Source organism: Lissotriton helveticus, chromosome 2_1, assembly GCF_964261635.1.
Source record: "Lissotriton helveticus chromosome 2_1, aLisHel1.1, whole genome shotgun sequence".
Taxonomy (NCBI): Eukaryota; Metazoa; Chordata; class Amphibia; order Caudata; family Salamandridae; genus Lissotriton; species Lissotriton helveticus.
In genome coordinates, this window is record NC_136059.1 from 543,149,413 (window position 1) to 543,171,941 (window position 22,529).

The 22,529-nt window shown below is 47.2% G+C and overlaps 1 protein-coding gene across 2 annotated transcripts in view; it reads left to right on the forward strand.

The window, feature by feature from the left end:
- DMGDH (dimethylglycine dehydrogenase) overlaps window positions 1-22,529 on the forward strand; it is a 635,937-nt gene that overhangs the window by 456,203 nt on the left and 157,205 nt on the right. For both annotated transcript variants that reach the window (XM_078675210.1, XM_078675209.1), the window contains exon 10: window positions 9,831-9,996. In XM_078675210.1, the coding sequence (XP_078531336.1) occupies window positions 9,831-9,996 (166 nt within the window). The remainder of the gene's footprint in view (window positions 1-9,830; window positions 9,997-22,529) is intronic.

Genomic DNA, 22,529 nt, shown 5'->3' on the forward strand with positions numbered 1-22,529 from the left:
TTTCAGGGAAGGAGCGGAGCGGGCCATCTTCTTTGAGAAAATCGCGTACATTCATTAACCGGCGCCAAAGTTATTCCCAATAGAATGTTGCGGATTTCCTATGGAAACTAGGTCCTAACTATATATACCTACTGGTGACCACCAGTAGGATATATATATATATATATATATATATATATATATATATATATATATATATATAGTTATTGGAGTTAAGTGACAACAGGTACAGCTGTGGCAGGTTAATCTCAAATATAAAGGCTGTCAGAAAAGCTGGTCAATCTCACATACTGAATCCGGGCGGTGGTGTTGAAACAGGCAGGTCCCGAGCGGGGAGTCGCCTGAAAGAAAATCTTCAGGCGTGAAGGTTTCCCCCACCACACGCCCAAGGTGAAAGTTCACTGGCATCGAAATATTGCTGACCCTTGGCAACACAAGGCGATTCTACACGGGAATTCCGTGAGTTTTTATACACAGTACATTCCCTTTTGATAGGCCCCGCCTTAGCGTGCGAGGCCCATTAGGGTGTGATTTTTGGTCCTGATGAAAGCTGAGCCTAAGAGGCTCTGTATAGCAGAAACATGTCGACCATATTTTGATCTTTTTAGGACACACTGGTTCAAACTTGCTTAACCTGTTGGTGTCCACTTTTTCACTCTGTTTTTACTGTGGGCGGGCTATCCCTTTATTAAAGTTTTTACAGGGTATAGCTATGTCCTCTTTTAACTTTCACTAATTTCACTTTAGGGCACAATCTCACTAGCCCTCGAAAATGAACCCGATGATGAAACCTGTCGCTGGCTTGTCCGGTGCTTGAGGGTTCGTTTAAACTATAGTTCACTCACCTGATAATTTGAATTAAACCCTTCTTGATTTGGGGCCTTGAAGCACTTTACACTGGTCATTGTCACTCTTTTGTTGTTGATTGACAATCTCACATACGTTCAAAACCAAAATATACTTAGAGCAGAATCCTCGTTATAGAGTCTCAGTTGTCCCTGGAATGGCTGCCCCGACCTCAATATTGAGTGTATTTTTGTCAGTGCTCATGGTAAGGATCATAGGACGTGGTGTTCATGGGATTTCTAGGCGTAGCTGCCACCGGTGAGTGGTTTTACACAGAAAACATGGGCGAAAATAGAATAAAGCATTTATTTAGCAATGTGGCCGAAACAGAACATCAAAGGCCAGTTTTCTGCCCATTTTTGTACTCGAAGGCGACATGCTGCTGCTTTCGCAGTCCTTGAGGTGTCTGTCGCGAGGCCAGAGTGTTCCTGTTTTCCAAATAAGCGCGCGCCAGGTCCGATAAGAGGAGGTGGTAACGCCCCCGTGCCAAGTCTGACTGCAGATGTCCCTCCCTGGAGTGTTTACATGAACTTCACGATAGAAAGACTGCCGCCGGCAGGTGCTTACCAGCTGGCCGGCACAGCAGCTGTCTCGGTGGCCTGGCGGCTACTCGGACAGCAGCTGAAGACTTTTATTCTACCAAGAAACATTCTAGTTTACAGCAGCTGAGCCGTCGGGGACACGAAACATTCCACGAATGGTTCCTGAGGTACACCGACGCATATTTTTTAGCACTCTGTTCTTCCTGGGCACTAAAATGTCATGTATGACGTATCCAGTCTTTTTCGCTGTTTTTCAACTCAATCAAGCACTGACATTTCCATCAGTTTTCTCTAGTCTGCTTATTTCCCTCGCTTTTCAGTGCTGCACATTATACATTGCTTATCTGTTTTCTCACTTGCCCAGAAGTATGGCCCTCATTAGTGTGTTCAATTGAGTTTTCAGTATTTCCCGCAATGACTAAAATCCCGGAATTTGATGGGTTTGGTAAATATCACCTATTCGGAGTATTCCCTTAGTAATGGAGAATAATGTGAATTTTGCTGTGCTCTGCACCAAAACTTCTATCCCGCAGTTAGTAGGCTTTACCCCCTATATTTTGTCAGGCACCTGCTAAAACATACCGCGGGGAGAGGGTGCGGACTTCAATGCGCCCTGTAATTACAGGGTTTGCACAGTGATTAAAAAAAAAAAAAAACCAGGCCGCTCAGAGTTAGGATTTAAGACAGTTAGTAGCCCCTCCATCCAGGGTCGGATTGGGATCACATTTTGGCCCGGGCACTGTCAAAAAAAGTGTCCCACATTTGCGGGGCATGCCCTTTCCTGAAGTACCGTTTGGTTACAATTTACAATATGTTAATTAAGCATGCGTTTCTGTGAGATGAAAGGCAGCCCTCAGTCTTATTTACATTTTCAAATGTTTACAACTCTTTTGCTAGTATCTGAAAGGCAATGTGGCTTTTAAGTTAATTTGATGCCACATAGCAACACTAACCATAAATAAACTCCACATCATACTACATAATTCTAATCAGCATAATTTAATTCAGCACCACACAGTTACACTCCATACATTATCATTCCACACAATTCAGCAACACACCACATAAATCAACTCAACACATTTACACAGTACACCACATACATCCAATCCACACCACACAATACTACATCATGCCAGTCTCGGGGGGGAGGAGCCAAGCTCGCGAGCGTAATGGTCGCCTTTTAGCTCTGCTCCCGCAGCCCTCCGGCCTGATCGTGTATCCTGTCTAATATCCTGTCCGGAGACGACACATTATCGGGGAATTGGAAAAGGAACACCTTGTTTGTACTTACCACTTGGCCCGGAGATTTCAACGTGTAGCGGCTCCGAGGTTGTGCCCTCCGAAAGATCGGGGCCTCCGTGGAACCTCGACCGGGACCTAGCCTGTGGCATCCGACGGCTCTCGGCCCCGGCCGAGAGCGTGAACCAATGATGAGAGCCGTTGTGCGAAACTCCCGGCGATCCTGATCCGGGCCTGCCCTGGTGACCGCGCGGCTGATGTGGGTGAGATGCACCGGGGACTGATTCTGTGAAGGGGTCCTCCCCCCGCCGCTGCTTTGTCCGGCGGCCCTGGTCCTCTGCACCCGGACTCTGCTTGTTGGGGGCGCCGGTGCTGGTGTAGGCAGGGACCCGTATTGGGCGGACATCCTTTCGGCACCAAGGCTGCCATTGCTGGGACCCCCGGAGCTCTGTAAAGTCCTACATTTTTGAACTGTTTTTTCGGGGGTCGTGGAGGGCGGCGACTGGGCTGACTTCACGAAATGGCGGCCGACCCTCTGCAACAAGAATCGCCCTGTGGCGGCGGGCTTGGGTTGCCTAATTGCGCGGGGGTCTGGTCTGGTGAGCGTGAGCTTACGGTCAGAGATATCCTGGAAGCTCTGAGATCCCTGCGCGCATCCCTGGCCCCCGATGTCCCTGTGGGTCCGCCACGATCTGCCGCCATTTTGGGCAGCCGTTTCTTCTTGCCGCCCTCTTGTTTCAGTGACTCCATTGCCTCGCCCCCCTCGATTGCTGCAAGTGTTACTGCCGCTGATCGAAGACCGTTTTGTGTGCCGGTGACTTTGGAGCTCCCTGTTTTTCGAGGTTCTGACCCCGGGGACTTGGACATTGTGCCGCGGCCCTGTCCGGCACGGATGCCTGGAACTATTGGTGGACTGCCGCCTCCACCTGCTCCGATGGATTTGCCTTTGTCTATCACAGAGACCCCCTCGCCTTCCCCAGCGGCGAAACTGAACTCCTGTTTTTCATCATCCGTGCTGCGATTGCTGATGCATTTAAACTCTCTGTTTGGACTTCTGCTCCCTTGCGGACCGATTTACCCCCCATGTTGTTATGGTAGTCACCATTTTTTTCGATTGTATGCTGGTCTTGTATTTAGTATCTCATTTTACACTGTCATGTGGTGGGTGGGATTTGTGGTTCGGAAGGGATGGGGGTGATATGCACGACTCTTGGTTGATTCTTGGTATACGACTTAGTGGCGCAGTTGTTTGTACACATGGAGCGGTGGGAGGTCCCCTCCTCTGTACGTTTTATGGCGCTTGATGGGGTGTCGTCCTGGTCTGTTTTTGTTGCGATTGTCTGGTTGGGCGGAGGGCGGCGGCCGACCATATTGATTTCTGTTCTTATGCTCCTCCCTCCTGTTTTCTTATTTCCGTTTCTGATTCTTTTTGTCTCGTTCTTCTCTCCTTCCTTCTCGCTATATTTCGGGTTCTGGTTTAGGGCGACAGGCACGCTGTCTGAAGGGTAGGCCATAGCCTTCTACAGGGGTGCAGGGTGGGATGGGTGGGTTGGGTTCTATTTGTTGTTTGTTTTATGGTTCTATGGCCCTTTTATATCTCTTTTTCGTAATGCCGCGTCTGTCCCTGCCTCCCGTGGTGTGTTCGGGGTGGGGCGTGTGGCGTCGTTAACCCTCCTTTTATGGTTCGGTTGCTTTTCTTCTCGATCGCTGTACCCTCACTGGTGCTGATACTCCTGTTGTCTCCTGTATTCCCGCCACGGGACGCCTGTGTCGACGTGTCTTCTTTCTTTCGTTTTTATATTTCATTTCTTTTTTCCTTTTTTCATAGTTCCACCTTGTCCTCCTCCCCTCCCCCTCATTCCCCCCCTCTTCCCCCTCTTTTCTTCGTCCCCGCCCCCCTCCCTCCTTTTTCCTAGAGGTCACTATGACGGGCTAGTTTTGATGTGATGTTTCTCCGATCCCTCTGTTCTGGCTTAGCTGTGGTTTGGGTGGTGGGCATGTGACGATGATAATGCTCAGGTGTCGATTATGTCTCAATTATCCTGATCTTCCTGTGTGCATTGTGTTGTCACTCCTGTACTGCGGCCCCTTACCCCCTTATTGACGCTGAGGCTGGTTCTGGGACTTCGGACGTCTCTATATTGAAAGTGAGCCTGTCGTACGCCTTATCCCCATATTATAAAATTAACCTTTTTTGCTCCTATGTCTTGGCCCTCTGGTTCCTAAGTCTCTTCCCCCCTTTTTACGATTGTACTGCCTATGCTTCTTGCTGATTGATTTTGTAATGTTTGCCTTGGAACCTCTGATTGCTTTACACATTGCGGCCGGCCGATTTGGTTGTAGGCCTAGACTTGTATATCCTTTTGATGCAAATAAAGGTTTAAAAAATAAATAAATAAATAAATACTACATCATGCCACAACATTTAACACACCACATAATTAAACTGCACAACATACCACTAAACAACACACAAGGCCATTCCACATAATAACACTCCATGACCCAGAATCCCACTCTACAAAATTCCAGTACACCCAAAACCACATAATTACGATCTACATAATTCTACTGCGCACCATGCCACATAATTCTACGCCACACAATTCCCCAACTAACAATTCTAATTCAACCCACATAATTCCACTCCACACCATATACCTCCACTACACATGGGTACAACACATTGTCCTTTACAACAACCAAAACTCTGACTCTCTCAAATGCAAGAACTAGTGGCATTGCCAATGCTTTTTTTCCCCATTATTGTTCTTCATTTTGGCAGCTTTATATTGTGTAAGCGGTTATTTGAGCGCTATTCATGAGCACCAATTACACTCTACGAGATCAGATTTTTTTGTTTAAGGGCCTGGGAGAGGAAGTGATTTGCCCAGAATCACAGGATGTTGAGAGCAGATGCCAGGCTCGAACCTGATCCCCCCCCCCTCTCTGTAACTCTGACCTGAAGGCCACATATGCATATGCCTATGCACACACAAGGCATGGAAGTATGAGGATATTGTTCTTAGGAAGGACACTGGGGCCAAGGTGACAATGGCTTACAGCCTGAGCAATTGAACAGCCAGGCCCCTTCCCTTACTAAATTACTCAATCTCTTCCCAGCCCTCCATTTCCTCTGGGCAGTGGCCTGGCAGGGGAGGGGATTAAGCATAAAATAGAACTGCTGTGCAATCCATAGGGGTGGGGGCTGAGATGAAGATGGCCCAAGAACACAACATCACCTGTCTCCCAGTGCAAGGCCCCAGCACAAACCCACCCTTCCCCGCTGACCGTGCCCTGAATGAGAAGGCCCATGTGCTGAGGTGTCAGACAAAAACACAGTTTCTGGGCTGCATTGGCCCCAGAGGGGCCGAGGTGAGAATGAAATGAAATGAAAATGTCATTTATAGAGCGCGGTAGCTACCGCTGCAGAATTGTGCTTGTGTGGTTGAAAGCCCGATTCTCGCAGTCATCTGATCCCCAGCCAACCATCAGGGCGATTGTTTGGCATGGCGTCAAGGAGTGGCCACAGCTGATCATCGCCCTAGGCCTAGGGCCATATCACACGCACCCCAGTGATGCTGCTTTGCTCTCCCTGTCTCAGTGCCCTCTGTGGGCTGGGAAAGGAAGACAAACGGCTCACAGAGGTCACTGGGGCACTGGCCAATGCCCGACTGCCTGTATTGCCAATCCATTCCTGCCTCAATCACATACGTAGATTCGGTGTTGTGTGTAAGCAGAGGGGCAACTAGACCCGAACTTCGGGGAGGGGGGCTAACGCTCCCAGCCAGAGCTGGCCCTAGCACTGGTCGCACACTGTGCAACAGTTTTTTGTTGGCACCCCCTCCCCATTTCCTCCTCCATGAATTCCCTCACTACCACTCACCAACAATGTACCTCATCTCTCTATAGCACTTTTCTGACAAACATTTAATTTTTTTGTAGCGCTACTTGTAGTTTACTCACACTCAGTTCTGTGATCTGCATGGTCAGGTTCTTAATAACAGGCACATTAACCTTCTGTGCTGTGTGGGTGGCAGGAGTGCCCATGTGAGTGCACAGTGAGCGATGCGACAATGTGAGAGCAGGGTAGGTGGAGTGACTGCAAGGAGAGTGAGGTGACCATATGAATTTGGGTGGGGATGTAAGTGCAAAGAGGGACGAATGAATGCAGGGTTAGTGATGGGCTTGTTTGAGTGAGATTGCAGATTGAGCAGTGAGGGGGACAGGTGAGTGAAGTGTCACATGAGTGCACGGTGAGTAGTGTGCTTGTGTGACTGCAGGGTGAGGTAGAGGGGGAACAGCCTAAGTGCATTGTGAGTGCAGAGTGATCATTGTGAGTGCAAGGTGAGCGAGTGAATGGTGCAAGTGCATGGTGATCAGTGTGAGTGCTTTTTGATCGCTTGAGTACAAGGTGAGTGTGAAAGTGGAGGGCGAGAATGAGGAGTGAGTTGTCTGAATGCAGGGTGCATTCCCAGACACTTGAAGTAACTCAGCATGTTATTGACGGCAGCTAAGGTTTCAGATACAACTTAAACTATTGCTATTATGGCATTAATCAGAGATGGAGGGTGGAGGGTGGAGGAAATCAATAATTTGCTAATCCTGCAACAAATTTTCAGTTTTATGATCAGGGTTGCAAGCTCATTATGTTGATGTCCCAGACGGTACAAAAATAAGCGGTCACCTTAAACCTTGTTTGTAGCACTTATCTGTGCATACTTCGAACAGCAAATATAAATAGAAAGCACTTTTAATTGTCAAATCTAGTACTTGGCGTTTCTAAAGTCCCTATGAGGTCGATGCCTATGTCTGTCAGTGTTCCTGAACACGTTGGCTGCAGTGTTGCCTTTGTACCTTTGTTAGGTTTCTTTTGTTGACTGATAAAATATCAACACAAGTTAACAACCTGCAGATTTGTGTGCCCTGCCTCTCATCCTGTATCTCTGTCTCAGATGAGTGCAACATACCTGAACACTTTATTAGAGTGTACAACTTTCATCCCTAATCCTATGGCTGTATAGGATTAGGGATTAAAGTTGTACACTCTACTAAAGTGTCCTGGGTGCACCCAGGGCCGCCTTAACAGCATTATTGGCCCCCAGGAAAGCAGTGCACTGGACCCTGCCTACACAACCACTCTCAGGAATAAAAATATAAATTATTGATAAAATAAACGTATAATTATTGGGTCCTCCAACAAAATCAGTGTTTTGACATTAATTGGGGCCCCCAAGCTTGTTGGCCCCCAGCGCAACTGCCCAGCATACCCATGCGTGAAGACGGCACTGGGTGCACCCTCACAGCATCCACTCCATCGTCAGTGCTGGAGTCCTGCCCTTTTTAGATTCCGCCATCATTATTTTGTTCCAATCACCAATTTCACTTCATAACATTTCAGCATCTTAGAAATGTGTTTAATTCACCTCATCATAGTAGATGTATTGATCTTGTTAGTTACCATCCTTCCCATAAAAAACGTGATCATTGAGAAGCGCAGATTTCATTCCTGATGTGCGCAAACAACGTGTCCAAAGTTTGAAGGCAGACAGATAATCTCTCAGTAAATAATGTTTTCAACATTTTCCAGTGTCAGTTTTTTTTAACTAGAATGGACATCTTGTATTGTCGAGTACACAGTCTGGGTCTACATGTGTGTTTTTAAGACCAGCAAACCATATATTTTTTTACTCTGTTGGGAAGACCACCATTAATGACTGATTATTAAAATATATTATTTGGTTGATGTTTCACCCATTCATTTTACAGGGGTGCCACTTGCTGGGGTGTAATGTTTGCTTAGTACCTGTCAACATGTTCATAGAATTTGTTTGGTCAACAAAATATTTTTTAAAGTGTTTTTTTATTTTCATTTTTAATCAGCATTTTATTGCTGTAATTGGTTTGACAGGTCGGACCTTGAGGGGTCCACGGACCTCAGGTTAAGAATTACTGCTTTATAGGTTTGCAAACTTTTTCAAGTTCAAGTTTGTCCGAAAAGTTAAGTCTTTCCAACTTCTTAACGTTGTTCATTTGCTTTAAAAATGTGAGCACCGTGTTGTCTCCTACTTGTATGTTTGGGCCAGAAGTCATTGTGTGGTGCCTTTATATTCTCAGTAAGGCTTGTTTTGGTATTATTTTTATGACGGCATTGTCAATCTCGCAAATGTGAAATGTCTTTTTCACTGAAATTGCAGGGTTAGGATTGGTATATAGATTATTAATACTTAATAGATTGTTTTCATCACTGTAAAGGGCCTTAGCAGCTAGGGCTTTAGAGGTTTAGCTGATGGGTAATGAATGAAACTAACCTTCAGTTACTTAAGTATATATTTTACTTGATCTTCTCTTTGGCTTCGAGAATCCAAACCTTTTAAGTAGTCAATGACTGTATGAGAATGCCTTCCTCACAGGAATTGACTGCAACTGATACCAAGCAAGGACATCGTGGCTGCCAGTTGCTCTAAAACAAACAAACTCACATGCTCACACTCACCCTCATATGCTCACACTCACCCTCATATGCTCACACTCACCCTCATATGCTCACACTCATATGCTCACACTCACCCTCATATGCTCACACTCATATGCTCACACTCACCCTCATATGCTCACACTCATATGCTCACACACCCATGCTCACATGCACTCCCACACACACACACACACACACGCACGCACTTACACACATACACACGCACTTACACACATACACACACACGCACACTCACGCACTAACACACGCACTTACACACACACACACACTCACCCACTCTCACACTTACACACACACTTACACACTTACACACACACACTTACACACACACTTACACACACACACTTACACACACACACTCACACACACACTCACACACACACTCACACACACACTCACACACACACTCACACACTCACACTCTCTCTCTCACACACACACACTCACACTCACACTCGCTAAAACACACACACACTCACATTCTCTCCCTCTATGCTGATGATTCTAAGCTCAGATAAACTGCTGGAAAATGTCACTAGTGAAAGACTTTAAACAAACAAGGAATAAAACTGATGTCTCACCAGCTAAGAGTAGTAAAAAGTGATTGGCTGTAATTTGTAGTGTTGGTTAATCGCAGCCTTACAGTGTTGCCTCGGCATTGCCTGAAAACCCTTTAAATTTGCAATATCATTCTGTTACAGACCCAGTTTTCGGCGAACAAACTGGTTTGAGCCAGTTGGCCGTGAATATAAGCAAGTCATGGAAAAGGTGGGCGTGATAGACCTGACGCCCTTTGGCAAGATTAACGTCCGAGGCAAGGATTCAGTGAACCTGTTGGACCATCTGCTTGCCAACGTCATTCCCAAGGTAAGATACTGAGTACATAACACTGTGTCCATGGCGTGATTTCCGCCCACCATCCCCAATAACGCCAGGTTATCCAGGCTGAACGGCATTGGACTTTATCAGGGCTTCCGCCCTCTTTCACCCCGGACCCTCCTCTGCCTCAGTCACACACAGTTCTTTTCTGGCGGATTTTCTAGCCTTCTAATTACATTTTCACAGTCAACAATGATTGCGACACTGTCCTATGCTCGAATATGGCTGTGAGCCTGGAAAGGCTGATGCCAAGTGCTTTGAGATGAGTGAACCGGCTGCTGCGCAATGTGTGGCCTCCCTCCGGGGAACAGCACCGCGGTGCGTGGACGAGGCTTGTTTAGTGTCTATCTATTTCAGAATCTGTACTTGTGGTTCAAGTTCTTTAACTGCTGATGTTATCTCGTTTTCCAATGCTTGTTGGGCACGCGGGGTTCCGCCAAGATCTTTTATTATAAAGAAAAGCAAAATTAACATTTAAAGCTCATTTCCATTCCGATGCACCTTACACCAGTGAATAAAAATAAAGGTTTCATTATGAGTGTATGGCTTTTTCTTTATTTACCTCAGTATATTTTACCAACAAAATACACAATTCACCCCCATTGCCTCCCCTGGGCACTTTATCTTGATTTAAAGCATACTTCCGGTTTGCATTGGTTACTGGTCTAAAAGTACTTCGTAGTCAAGAGCTTCTACAAAACACAGCTGTTGTGGCCCGCAGTGCGTGTTTGGCCCCCAGAAATACAGCATCAAAAGAGCTATTGCAGTGCACCCATGCCCCATATTACAGCACTGAAACATTCACATCACTCTGATAGTGCACCCCCATCCTGGCCGCTGTCATGAACTAGTTCATCAGTACCTATTTCAACCTGCATGATGCAGTTTCCCGTCCAGTATCAGCGCCGAGTAGGTGATCACCTCCTGCAGAGATCTGTGTGTAGCCTGTATGCTCCAATAACAGTACGTCAGAGTGGCGGGATATCGACCTGTAGGGCCGGACTGGGAGCCCACAGCGGCCCTGGAAATTTTATTAGACCAGTGTGAAGCACACCTGCTTTTGTTACTGGGGGCCGATAGTGCAGCACCTCTTCAAAACTGGCCCCCGTCCTTCCGACCTCCCGGGGAAACGCCTGATGCTCGCTACGGCCAGTCCGGCTCCGGCGACCTATCCCATGCACACTGTGCCACTGGAACTCGGCTATACCCGACTGACATGGTCTGGGACTACCGGCCACCCCCCGCCTTAATACACAGACTACATTACTTAATTCAACCAGTCGACACATGAGTCTTTGGAAGGCAGGGGGTCAGGGACCCCCTGGCCGTATTTATTAAAATATGAAACAAAATAAAAAAAATTAATAAAATAAAACATTTACACAATTATTAAAATGCAAACTTCAGAACATTAGATTAACATCCATTTTTGACATGGTATGATGGGCTAACCTTAACAAGTAGCTAGTACAGCGTGGTTCCTAACCGAATCTAACATCCTGAAAATAACTGTGCATTCTAATAATTAAGTCGTACGGCAAGGTCGCTAACCGGTGTCAGATCCTTTTACAGCTACGCTCTCACGTTCGAGATGCGCATGCGCAACCCAGGGCACGTTTCACTCGCGTGCGCTCCCTGAACTCCCTTTAACCATAACAGGAGGGCCCTTACACTCGCGCACCTTGATGACGTCATAGTGTATGTGAGGGGTGGCTACCAGCCTGAGGAAAGCGTAGACTCCCTCCCCCGCACCCTTCCAAGTAATGGATATCCTGCCCCGGAAGTTCTGGGAGAGACCAGTGGCCCCTCCCCCTGGGCGGCCCCTTTCGTGAATGGGACCGCCCCCCCCTAAGGACCTTAAATTCTGCTCACCGATTATTACCTTACCGCCCGACCCACATAATAAATACGACATTACTATTCTAAGAGGGAAAAAGGCCTAAGGAAACAAGAAATTAGTTAAAACCACAGCAAAGCACCAAAACACATACATAAGTACATTTGCCTGTAAACGGGAAAAAAGCCTAAGGAAGGAAAACATTTTATTCCTATGATCTTGCATATCGCTACACAGTATACCTACCAGTGTCCTTACCCAAATTCTGCTAACAAAGGGGATGGAGGGTGGGGAAAATTAAACTGCCCCACGGTGGGGCGAGGACCGAGCCTGGGAAGCGCGGGCACAAAGAGGCCGCTTCCCGCGCTCCCCAGGCTCTTAACCCCTTCGTAGCTGCGGCCCCGCCCCCTCGGCCCGGAAGTGCACAACTACTTCCGGGGCAAGGGCGGGGGCAAGCCACCACGAAGGGACCGGGGAGATATGGGAGGGGCCGGGCCCCGCCATGTGTGCGTGGGGGCCGATTGGCCCTCCCTTTTCTCATGGTCTGGGACTACCGGCCACCCCCGCCTTAATACACAGACTACATTACTTAATTCAACCAGTCGACACATGAGTCTTTGGAAGGCAGGGGGTCAGGGACCCCCTGGCCGTATTTATTAAAATATGAAACAAAATTAAAAAATTTAATAAAAGAAAACATTTACACAATTATTAAAATGCAAACTTCAAAACATTAGATTAACATCCATTTTTGACATGGTATGATGGGCTAACCTTAACAAGTAGCTAGTACAGCGTGGTTCCTAACCGAATCTAACATCCTGAAAATAACTGTGCATTCTAATAATTAAGTCGTATGGCAAGGTCGCTAACCGGTGTCAGATCCTTTTACAGCTACGCTCTCACGTTCGAGATGCGCATGCGCAACCCAGGGCACGTTTCACCCGCGTGCGCTCCCTGAACTCCCTTTAACCATAACAGGAGGGCCCTTACACTCGCGCACCTTGATGACGTCATAGTGTATGTGAGGGGTGGCTACCAGCCTGAGGAAAGTGTAGACTCCCTCCCCCGCACCCTTCCAAGTTTTGGATATCCTGCCCCGGAAGTTCTGGGAGAGACCAGTGGCCCCTCCCCCTGGGCGGCCCCTTTCGTGAATGGGACCGCCCCCCCCTAAGGACCTTAAATTGCTGCTCACCGATTATGACCTTACCGCCACAGGCCAGCATAGTTGACCGACTATCTGGCCCCCCCCCAACCGCCTACACTGAAAGGTCATACCTTCCTAATCAAAAAACCCTCTACCCCTGCTAGTTTGTTCCCTATCCATAGGGCATTCCCTGACTCTGTCAAATGGACCCCTACCCTGTGCGTAGAGACCACCCCTCCAACAATTGCCAACTCTCCTTTATCAGCCGACTGCTAGTCTACATTGTCCCTCTCAGATGCACCCCTGTGGGATATACTGCAATTGAGGTGTCTGAAATTATTTCTCAATCCAAGTGTTGATCCTCTTTACCGAGTGATTCTTCACCGAGTGACTCTGCGCACTCACCAAGTCCACCCCCCCTTTTCCTGCAGCCTGGGAAACAACTGAGCCCCCCTATGGTGCAGTCTGTGTTTTATATTTTGCTAACTTGCTTGCTAGTGCGATTATCCCTTCCACCAGAACCCCCTTTTGCCCAATTAAAACCCCAATCGTTGTTACCCGCATGTCAGATAATGACTGAGGGTGGGGGGCGTGCCTATCGGGTACCTCTCCTTCCCCGCTCTGGACGGACAGACCCCATCTTTGGTGTCCCTGTAGTTGCTGTGACCGGGGGTATCCTGGTACTATCAGTGTACACCTCCCACTGGCGTATCGTGAAGTCTGCTAACCACCCACACCTGGCCACTACGCTCTGGGAAATGTTAAGTGTATGTCTACTACTTTACTATGGAAGTCCCCACTTCCCGACCAGGGGTGATGAGGCGTTGCATAGGCCTATTTATTCCTGGGGATGCCAAGGCTAGCAATGCACACCCTTGTGCACTGCCCCATCCCTATCGTTGGCCCTACCAATTGGTAACCTATGAATATACCATGCTGACACTGGTGGCCCTGCGAGCGCAGGCACCGTTACTGTAGAAATACAATTTCCTGTTACGGAAAATACTGCCATTTTATGTGACGCAACATCCCGCTACATTACTGCGGCCAGCCCAATCTAGGGTTTACACACCAAAAAACAATCAACCCTGTGCTGGCACCTCCTGCGTCTTTGATCGCTCGCCCATCACACTTGCGTTGTTGCTTGCCATCCTCTACCTGACGTAAGCATCCCTTGGGCTGTCCACCTGTTGCAGCTGTTGTGATGTGGAGCACTCCAGATATCCACCATGGACCCGGCCATACATAAATGGAAAAGATAAACACAAACCATTAGTGTTTCCGGCGATAACTGCTGTACACGTGCTAGTCTTACATTGCCATCACTTGCTAAGTTTTAGATAAGATTAGCGCCAGATGCATACTCATTAACACTTCCGACTGTAAGTGTTAAGCATAGCCTCAGTTTGTGTCCCATGTAGTGTGTTTGGATTAGTGTTACGGAGAGTGCCCTGTAGAATGACCTTCATTAGAGAATAATATCCAGTGTGCAGTACAGTGACCCAGTGCATGGGGTCCACCGTGATACAATAGCGCCCTCATGACTCCTTAAGGACGATATACAGTGTGAAGTGCGGTGCCACGGCACATTTATGGCTACTAAAAATTCTGCTGCAGACCAGGACATCACCTCCTATTCCTGGTTTCCTACCCACGTCTTTAGGCAATAGGATCTAGGTTTGAAAGGGACAGTCTGTTTGCCAGTGCAGCATCTAAGTCGTTAAGCATAGGATCAGCACCGCCCTAACCATGCTAGGCTGTAAAATTGGCTTCCTATTTTCACATTCATTGTTACTACAAGAAAATTGTGCTGCAGGCGAGGACATCGCCTCTTAATCCTGGTTTTCTACCCACGTCTTTATGCATAGGATCTATGTGTGAAAAAGGACAGTCTGTTTGACAGTGCAGCATCAAAGTCTTTACCCAAAAGGATTAGCACAGCCCTAACTATGCCAGGCTGTAAAATGGCACAAGAGCCTTTTTAGCTCGCCACTTTGGCTTCTGGTAAATACCATCCCAGCCAACCGGACATGATCACAAGCATCCCCAGAATTATGTGATGCCGCAACTAGGCTCTTGGACACCTTTTAAGGTGTGACATCCGGGGCCAGGGTGTGTAGGATTATCAGGACCCCAAGTAATCGGTCATTAGCGTGGGGAAGTTCCACGCTTGCTGAAACTATCAGATCGGTTGATGTCATTGATCTTAGTACTAACATGAGATGACCTGTGAGATAAAGGCTTTTCCTTCGCGTGGGTCCCCATGTGTCACTACCTTGAGTGCTTCCTGTTGGCCCCCGCCGTTCTAAAGGCTGCAAGCCTTGTCAGCATGCCTGCCGTGGTCCGTATACCACTTTCTTGATATATGGTTCGGTACGCCCCTAGGGCACAACGTATACTGTGCTAAGTTACTGCGTGTTAAATAAGTTTACTGACTGTAATTCTTTGCCTCATAGCCTCCTAAAGGGACCAGAGGGATGTGTTTAGAATAAATACCTATATTTATATCCACCTGGTGTGGTTCAACTTTCATTTCCTCACTCGTGAGATTTTAGACTGGTAAAACAAGCTGCTTTACCTCCCTACAAGCCTTAGCCTGACGTCTGCTCTCCACAGAAAATTAAACTGCCCCACGGTGGGGCGAGGACCGAGCCTGGGAAGCGCGGGCACAAAGAGGCCGCTTCCCGTGCTCCCCAGGCTCTTAACCCCTTCGTAGCTGCAGCCCCGCCCCCTCGGCCCGGAAGTGCACAATTACTTCCGGGGCGGGGGCAAGCCACCACGAAGGGACCGGGGAGATATGGGAGGGGCCGGGCCCCGCCATGTGTGCGTGGGGGCCGATTGGCCCCCCCTTTTCTTGAGCCCTAATAAGGGCGAAATTGGTCATTGGATGCACGTGTTCTGGTTCAGGGAGGACATGGCCTGGCAGTTCGGACTGTTCCCATTGGTGCAGGGTCTAGACTGATTTGCATATGGGCGGTTCCAATGAAGTGGCATGGTGTGCAAAATACCTATGATTACTGGAATGCAGCTATGAGTAATTAACAGTGGGAAAGATTACTTTAAGCATTCCATCCATCTGTTTTTGACAGCTTCAGTGTGACTGTGTCCCCTCAGCACTTTATTTATCTTGCAAATCAAGCCGATTCAGTACTTTTAATATCTTCTAAAGCACACATTGACATTCTTACGCAAGTACACCGCTATTTAAGTGAACATTTACTTTTTATTGTTTGCATAACTCTACCATGAACAGTGATCGTTTTGGGTCTGACAAAAACTATCATGTCATACTAGTTACATTAAGGATTATTAATATTCGTAAAGGTTCACTTTAACATGTCAAGCAGCTACTTAAGACTATCTGAGCTGCACAGTTTGTCCGCATTTTGATCTTTTTATTTCCCTGTTCCATAGAATATTTTCGGCTCTGTCACTATATTCATCCCATTTTGTTTAATTGTTTAATATCAATTATTGTGGCTTAGCCTGTGTGAAATAACTTGTATTTAAAGGAGGATAATTTGGTTTACTAGTAATTGTATTTTATGGTCTTAATTAATTGCAACTAAATTTGACTTGACTTGCACTTCACAGGAATATGAGAGGTGAGTGCTTTACTGTGCTCCAGAGATGTGTCTGTCGTCTGCAGTTTAGTTTTGAAACCCTTCAGGACCCACCAAGCTTTTTCATCATTCCTAGTTCAATAGAACAAGTACTTTTGATCAGGATAATAGCAGTATCTTCTACTAGAGGGATTGGATAACTCTAGTTTCAATCCTTTATTTTAAAAAAGGTACTCCTACTTTGTACCTCTACCATACTGGTCTTTAGGTCTGTGGGAGATGTCAGGATGAGGGATCAGTCTTCATCTGTTATGTTATGTTATAAAAGTTTATAACTCGCACAGCTACTCAGTGTCACAATGCGAGCTCAAAGTGGAAATAGCAAAAGGGAGAAGAAACCAGCAGAGAAAGGAGAAAAAGCTTAATTGAAAAGAAAAGTTTAAAGTCTTTCTAAATTTTTGGGGATCCTGAAAACTACGTAAGTCAAACGGTAGTGTATTTCAGGCCGCTGCCATGTAGGCCAGGGAGCTGTCATCTGTCCTTTTTAAGGCGGAATCTGGAGGGGCACGCCCTCAGCATTGTGGAAGAGCACAATTGTCTGGTGGGGGCATAAAACTAAAAGCGTTTCCTTAAGTACACCGGACCAAGCCCATAGAGAGCAGCATGTGCCATTACCAGGGACTTGAATTTAACCCGTACTTTCACAGGTAGCCAGTGCAGGTTTTGAAGGTGCTGCCTAATGCTGATCCACTTAGAGAGGTTAAGAAGAGTTCTGGCTGCGGCATTTTGAACAACCTACAGTTTGTCTAATAGATAGCCGGGCAAACAGGCATACAGGGCATTGGCATAGGCAATGATGAGCGCTCAAGTGACCGTTTCTCTTGCAGATAAAGGGAGTAACGGCAGGAACTTTTTTAGCGATTCCAAAGCACATTCCTGTCAGTTTATTGATCGGAGTACCGAAACTTAACTTTCCAACAAACCAGATCCTAAGGTTCTTGACAGGTTGACCCTGTTGGGTAGGCTTGGGAGACTTATCTGGCCAGAAAGCGTGCCATTACTGAGGAGGAAAGTCACTGAAGAATAAAATCTCGGTTTTATCCTCATTGCATTTTAGCTGGGCAGCGGTGAGCCAATCAAACGCTGCTGTAAGACAAGTTTTAACATGGGAAGAGGACATCTCCGGTTTTTTCCAGGTAAAAAGAAGCTGAGGTTGAGGCGTGGCCAAGCGGTCTAACATGGTAGACGAGCTTTAGTAGAGCTCCCTTAGCCCGCCATAATTCGTTATTTATCCTGCCGTCATCTGCTCCGAAACGCTGCTCCTGCTACCTCTGGGTGATCCCCATGCCTGCTGGTGTTCTGGGACCTGTGTCCTCAACCAGCCCCCCCCCCCCCCCCCCCCCAGGCCAGTGAGGCAGTGTGATGTGATATTGGTGCAGACACCTGATAATTCCCGGCCTCGCATGCACACCGGCTCCGGAGCATGCAGCTTGTGACTGCTGCCTGGAGCGAACTTGGTGCCTCCTGCCCGAAGTTTGATCTGCGGTGGCCTACAAGGTGGGACGGTGAGTGGCAGCGATGTGAGAGGCGTTGCTGACGGCTGCCTTGGGCTTGGTGGTCATATCGGACTACGGCGTGTCTCCCTCTGGCCTGCACGGCTTACTGTGGCACGCTGAAGAGATACAGGCGGTGGTGCCTATCTGGGAGCCCCTTTCTCCCCAATGGGTGAGGCCCGCCGTCCCACTTGAGAAATACTTCCTGGCCGGGGGCGCTGACACACTGTTGGGGACCTTGAGGCACGTCAGGCTATCGGTGGCTGTGTCGGGCCGCAGGCTGCGCAGCAGATTATTCCCAGGCGGCCTACTCCGGCCCCGTGTGCTGCGGACCTGAGATGGATGGCGGTCTGCCTTTGGACCCCCGCTGTCTGAGACCTACGCGGGGCCCTAATGGGGTGGTTTGCTGCTCATTTTCAGCCCGTGAGTCGAATTTACAACTCCTCCCACGCCCTTGGCACGCAGGTATTCCCCGCCCACCTCAGGATCTAATCCTTGGTGTGTACAAATTGGAATGCGGAGACGTACTGGCTGCTGGCCGGGTCACTATCATTGCACACTATCAATGCCCTGAATGTGCTGGACTGGCTGAGGGGATGTGCGTAGTAGCTACAGCTTCTTAAGATCCCCCGTTCGCCTGCGGCCGCTGGCCCCTGGAGATCAGATACCGCAATCTATACATTTATACTTCCCATCTGAGACTGTGCAGTTACCCTGCTTTGGTTAAGTAGCTCTAGTCAGCACAATTGTAGGGACAGCTTCTTTTATTGAACTCCTCGAATCATGACTAAGGACAAGTTCTTAAGTGTGGCTGCATGCCAAAGCACGATGGATAAATATGCCGGTGCTGTGGCCCAGTTGTCCAACCCGGGAGACCAGACGACATCTTTGCCAGATAATGCTGCCGTACTGGCCACCATAACGCAGACCAGAGACACGCTGGAGGCCAAGATTGGAGCAGTGGGCTCGGATGTCATGCTGCTACAACACTCCTTAATGCAGTCCAAAGAATAGCTGATTCCGAAACTAGGCTATCCACTACAGAGGACACGGTATCTATCCTCCAAAAGAAAGTATCCTCTCTGGAAACGATTACGAAGGGGCTGGCGCTATGTGCAGAAGATGCAGAGGGGCGTGCCCGTGGAAATAACCTTTGCTTTGTAAGGTTCCTTGAGGGCTGTCAGGGCAATAATATGGAGGGCCTCCTGGTTAAATGGCTGACGAAGTGGATCTCACCTGGCATCCTGTCCCCTTGCCTTCAAAATCAGAAGTTCCGTAGCATGAATTATTTCTGCAACAAATTGCGATCATCAGAGCCAGGCACACTGAACAACCTATGCTCGGATGAGATAAAAGCACAAATGGTCCTAGAAGAACCTATATCTTGGGGAGCGTATTTGAGGAAATCATTGGTGGAGCTAGAGACCCAAGTATTATGGGAGAGCATGGCAGAAAAGTCAACATTTAACAAAATTAGTAATCTGTCCGCCAAGAAGAAATCGCTCCTGGAAGACAAAAACATCTTGTCCAAACGACGCCATGAAGGGACAGTAATACATTCTTATACACATACAAAACCCCAAGCCTACCTAGCAGCCCATTTTATTTCAGGGATAAAAAAGAGCTTTATTTACTATCGACTGGGAAACCATGACTCGAAGGACTTAATGCCATCCTGGAAACGTACCTATCAAGTTGAGAACTGTCGCTTATGTGGTTATTCGGACGAAACACTAATACACCTGCTGTGTGTGTGCCCAGCTGTAAAGGAACTAAGGAAATCCTCTTTAAAACTGATTTTTAATGAGTTAAATATTCACACATGTAGACAAGCTGTGATTAGATGGATGGATGGGTCATCAATCATTCTATCTTGTCGAGGTGTAAAATATTTCGCCCAAATCAGGAGACTACTCCGACAAACAGATCAAGCAAATAAGAACACTGGTTGAAAAAAAGTTAATGTATATATATATATATATATATATATATATATATATATATATATATATATATATATATATATATATATATATATATATATATATATATATATATATATATATATATATATATACATACACACGCTCCACAATCCCTTTACTTGTGTAAAAGAATGGACGGTAGTCCTTAACTCTTTTAAGACTCTTCAAAATTTATTCAAGAAATCAAAAGCAGGACGTATATGTATATATATAACATGATTATAAGCCGTCCGAACATCACAGGTTATAAAACATAAGGCACTTTGAAGCCATTTTAACTGTCTGCTTGGTTTAAATTGGAAGTTTTCATCTACCAGCACTAGTAGCAAGTCCCCAACTATGAGTAAATTGTGGTTTGTGATAATGACTTTCTAATTATGTTGGTGAAATATAAAAAGAATTTTTTTACCTTACTCAAATTACCTTGTATTTAAAATTTTATAATGCACCAATGATGCTTTTTGTGGGATACCACGGTTTTATTGTGAAACTTGTTTTATGCAATTTTGTAATGATATTAAATAATCACGCAATTAAGAAACTACTACTACAGTCCCCTTGCTTCATAATTGAGCGTGCACACCAAGCATTGCAGCAGAAGCTGCCGCCTGGCGCTCGTCCAAGGCCAGATTCTTGAACCATAAAGACCGGGACACTATCCTGCAGCAGGCTAGGCAACGAGGGACCCTTCACTAAACATCACATTCCATTATGATATTTCCTGATTACACCAGGCTTGTCCAGCAGCGATGACAATCCTCTACAGAGGCCAAAGCTAAACTCCGGCCCCTTAAGATTCAATATTCTCTTCTATTCCCGGCCAGACTGCAGATATCATATAAATCGCGCACACACTTCTTTGATTCACCTGAAGAGGTTTTTAACTGGACTGATGAAGTCGTCAAGCTCAGGCCCCACACACCGCCCAGATTGGACTCTAATTCCACGTCGGGGGCCCAAGCCAAAAAATCTCCCAGCTTCAGGACAATCAGCGCCACAGATCGCTTTCGGAGAGGCGCTCCAAGGCTCACAGCAAGTCCTGCATCTGCTCTACAGAGGCCACCGGGGATCAACAGCATCCTAGTTTCATCCTGTTATACCACCACCTATTGCTAGGCCGATGGCACACCTCTTGGGGCTACTTTTATTAGCGCTTCCCTTGACTTTGAAGACACTTGTATGTACAAGGGATGCTTCTGGGGGATCCATTGGCAGGAGAAAACATGGACAGATTCCCAAGGCAGATTTATCATCATTAGAGGTACATTATATGATGAGCGGCTCACCCTAGGCAGTGTGTATGGTCCCTTGCCATTAGCCTGGATCCTGCCAGAATGCTTGTTGAGACTATGGGCAGACATTCCCCAATGACTGACAATAGTTGGGGGTGACTGGAACAACATTATATGCCCCCAGACCGACCAGTGGCGCAGTACAAACAGACCGGTAGAGCCCCGAGAATCAAAACTGCGACTCCTGCTGCAAGGGATGGACTGGGTAGGCACTTGGCGACCGCTTCACCCAACAGACACAGGCTACACATATTTTTCCAGTACCCATGGGTCCTTTTCCTGGATCAACTATATTTTCGTATCTGCCGCTCACTTACACAGATAAAATGCGACAGCGATATTGCCCAGAGGCCTCTCCGACCATTCCCCTGCGCTACTTGACTTGTGACTGGGGTCCGTGCCCACCCCCTTTGCTGGTTACTATCTCCATGGCACCTCCAGGATGAACAGTATAGGGAGCATTTACACACTGCCATCTCTGATAATTATTCACAAAACACCGGGTCGTTTGAGTACCCAGAGAACCTCTGGGAAGCCATGAAGCCAACGCTGAGGGGTTGGACATTGCATATTGCACGGTCAGCATAGGCAGCGTCGCGAGAAGCTGACACAAATGGAGGCCCAACTCATTGACCTGGAGTGTAGGAGTAGGAGCGGGGATGGAAATATTGCACGTCGACAGTTAGTCCATACACAGCAATTAAACGCCGGTGAATTGGTGAATGAGGCTGGAATGTCATGGCTCGCTACACGTAGCAGAATCTACTAATGGGGGGATAAATCTAGTGCACTTTTACATCGCCTCTGTCAGAGGAAGCTCTGCCCCATGACCATTCAGAGTATCCCCGGCTCTGCTGAGGCGCTACTCACTGATCCTTAACAAATTTCAGTAATCTTTGCCAGATATTATGAGAATTTATATGCCTCCAGTGAGACTATCCTGCCACATCTAGTCCATAAATTGATAGACGACCTGCCTCCACAGGCTTTGGCGGATTCAGTGAAGGAAGAATTAGATGTCCAATCACAGTGGAGGAGCTCCAGAAGGCCTTACCTGAGATGCGACCGGGTAAAGTACCTGGTCCGAACTGCTTCCCGTGGGAATTTTATAAGAAATATCAAACCCTTCTGATGTCCCCTTATT